This window comes from Schistocerca cancellata, chromosome 9 (assembly GCF_023864275.1).
Source record: "Schistocerca cancellata isolate TAMUIC-IGC-003103 chromosome 9, iqSchCanc2.1, whole genome shotgun sequence".
In the NCBI taxonomy this organism is placed as follows: domain Eukaryota; kingdom Metazoa; phylum Arthropoda; class Insecta; order Orthoptera; family Acrididae; genus Schistocerca; species Schistocerca cancellata.
Genome location: NC_064634.1, coordinates 501,831,197 through 501,834,054, shown reverse-complemented (window position 1 = coordinate 501,834,054; position 2,858 = coordinate 501,831,197). Strand labels below are relative to the sequence as shown.

The window sequence follows — 2,858 nt, the reverse complement described above, 5'->3', positions numbered from 1 at the left end:
GCTGTATAAAATGGCCAAAACTGTATCGACAGTGACTTACGGCAGTGCTGTCATTGTAAAGTTGGAGCGAGGAATGGCAACGTGACTGCAAATCTCGTATCTGCGATGGACATTTGGCCACTTGGATCGGGCGAACGACTGCAGCGCTGAGACGGCCAAACCAGGCAGCGCGCGCGCACCGCTAGGGATGCGCTCCGACGTCACGTGCGGAAGGACGGCCTGCGCCTGGCGGCGGCTGGCGCGGAGCGCGGCGTGCGCGTGCGCGTGCGCGTGCGCGGGGGCTGGGGCTGCAGCCGGCGCCGCTTGGCCGGGCCCGCCGCCCCCGCCGCCGCCGCCGGCCGCTCACCGAACAGCGCCCGGGGCAGCAGCGCCGCGGCGCCCGTCGGCGTCTCCGCGGCCGCGCACAGCTTCCTCTTGGGGCGGCAGTCGGTGTGCGACGCCGCCGCCGCCCTCCGGAGCGCCTTCCTCTCCCTGAACTCCTTCCACTGGCCCTCTATGAAGTCGGGCAGCTCCCGGTCGTAGAAGAGCAGCGACTGGTCGCGGTTCTCCGCGCCGACGCGCTCCACCAGCTGCAGCAGCTGCTCCTCCACCCTGGGCAGCTCCTTCTGCACCGCCCTCCTCTGCCTCTCCTCCGCCAGGAGTCGCCCTCCGCGGTTGTCGAACAGCCGCTCCTTGTCGCAGGCCACGTCCTCCAGGTCGACCATCGCGGCCCACAGCTCCCGCCTCTTCTCCACCAGCTGGAAGACGTCCGCGTGCCGCTCCAGGAAGCTCTTCAGCCTCTCCACTTCCAGCTCGTGTAGTTCGAGCAAGTCCTCGGTGTAACAGTCCAGATAGTAGGGCACGAACTTGTGCCGCTGGCGCTCGCCGAAGCAGCACCTGTCCCAGAGGTCGGCCATCTCCGCCCTGATCTTATCCACGCACGCCTTGATGCTGTGCCGCCTCCGCTCTTGGCAGCGCGCCAGTTCCCGCTTGAGCGCCTCTATGGTGCGCGGCGAGTGTCCCTGGTGGGCTCGCAGGAATCCCGCAGTAACCCGCCGGTCTTCCTCGAGCGTCTCCCACAGCCCACTCAGTTTCTCCCTCAGCTCGGCAGCCAGCGCCTTCGTACAGTCCAGCTTCAGAACCAGCTCTTCGTGTAACGCCCTGAGCTTACTCGCGTTCTCTCTGGTCAATTCGAGCCCGGCACCATCTTCCGAGAACACTTTCTTCTCAAAGTCCAGCAGCGGAGTCATGCCGAGTTCGGTCATAATCTTGACCACTTCTGCTTTCGTCCGAGCAAAGTAAGCGCTCAGTTCGTCCTTGTCGGCCGCCTGCTCCTCCAGGTACGCCCGGAAGTGGGCGAGCTGCTCCTCCGTCGGCACGAGGTCGGCGAACTCCTGCCTGGGCCGCGTGCCCAGCTCCAGACACAGCTCCCTCTCCCGGAGCCTGAGGGCGGCGTACCTGTCCAGGCGGTTCCGCTTGAGCGCCCGGTACTCGCCCACCTTCCTCTGGAGCGACCTCTCCACCTGCAGCAGCGGCAGCTCGTCGTACTCCGGGTCGTCCGCCGACAGGTCACCGCCCACTTCCGAGCTCAGCTGGAACGACTCCTGCAGAAGGCTCTCGATGGATCTCACGAGAGACAGTTTTTTCCCCTCTTCTTCGGATATCATGTCGTCGAGCAGCTCCTGCAGGTACCTCTTTACGAGCTCCTCCCTCGTTTGCTTCCCCTTCTCGTCGTAACCGACTTCGTCCCATATTTCGTGCAGTTTCCGCAGCTTCGCTTCGACAATTTCTGCGACGCGAGGCTTCGAATATTCCATGTCGGTAAGATGGCAAGTCGCTTCCCGTTTGCGAATCAAAAGTCGACAGGTGACGTTTTTAGCAAACGTGTCGAGAGTGTTATGAAAAACAAAACAACTCGGCGGCGAAAACCACTGACTTGTCTGCCGCAGAAAGAAGTTGGCAGAGAGATAAATAAGCAGCAAAGATGTTCTATAATCCAGAGAAGAATCATATAATCCAGAGATGAGTTCACGATTTTTTTGATTCTCTATTCAGTTATTGCCACCTGTATTTTATACTTTAGCGCTCGGGTAGTAGTGTGTTATCGTTTAAGTGAAGAATGCTACTTTTCACACATAATATACTGTTTAGAAAAGATATTTACTTAATTCCGAATACATGGTGATGTCAAGCGTTCGTAAAATAGTCTCAACTCTGATTGGTAACGAAATTATTCTCTGTGTTACTGCTGCATACAGTTTTTTGCGTTCTTAGAATACTGTTACACCGAAGCAGTAGATGGTTCAGATTCGCAATTTCATTCTGCTGTTCTTCACAGTAAGGAGATTCGCAACACTGGTTTTGTACAAGTCAGCTGCATAAGACCGATGTCACAGTCGAATTCTAATGAAGTTGGTGATTAGTCTCCTGCACCTTTAACACACACACACACACACACACACACACACACACACACACACACACAAAAAAACTGAATCAGTTATGAGTTTGTATTGATGGCTGGATAGTACCAATATGAGCATTATGTCTACCTTTTTATGTTTGTGATGTGGGCCAACAGATAACAGAAGATACATTTCTTGTTGAACATCAAGTCTGCAAAAGGCAGCTGAATGAACCTGGAGTCCCCACATCAATGTTTTTTGACACCTGACGGGTCACGATTGTATAAAGTAGAATATTCTGTTCACTTGTACTGGCGCGCGCACTTGTGTGTGTGTGTGTGTGAATCGAAATAAGTAGGCAGAATTACACAACGAACCGTAGGGAAGATGTTGAAAACGGCGAAATGCCACAAGAAAACCCCCAGGTAAAAACAGAATAATTAACTGGCAGTGTGCACAAATAAAGAAGAAGAA

At 55.5% G+C, this 2,858-nt stretch overlaps 1 protein-coding gene across 1 annotated transcript; it reads right to left on the bottom strand.

Annotated features, from left to right (window-relative positions):
* Nucleotides 1-200: 200 nt before the first annotated feature.
* LOC126101525 (protein regulator of cytokinesis 1-like) lies at nucleotides 201-1,796 on the bottom strand. Its single transcript, XM_049912167.1, has one exon. The coding sequence runs from the start codon at nucleotides 1,794-1,796 to the stop codon at nucleotides 201-203; it is 1,596 nt and encodes a 531-aa protein (XP_049768124.1).
* Nucleotides 1,797-2,858: the final 1,062 nt, after the last annotated feature.

Excerpts from the sequence above, each read along its gene's own strand:
- LOC126101525 (XM_049912167.1), bottom strand. The coding sequence starts at position 1,796 with ATGGAATATTCGAAGCCTCGCGTCGCAGAAATTGTCGAAGCGAAGCTG.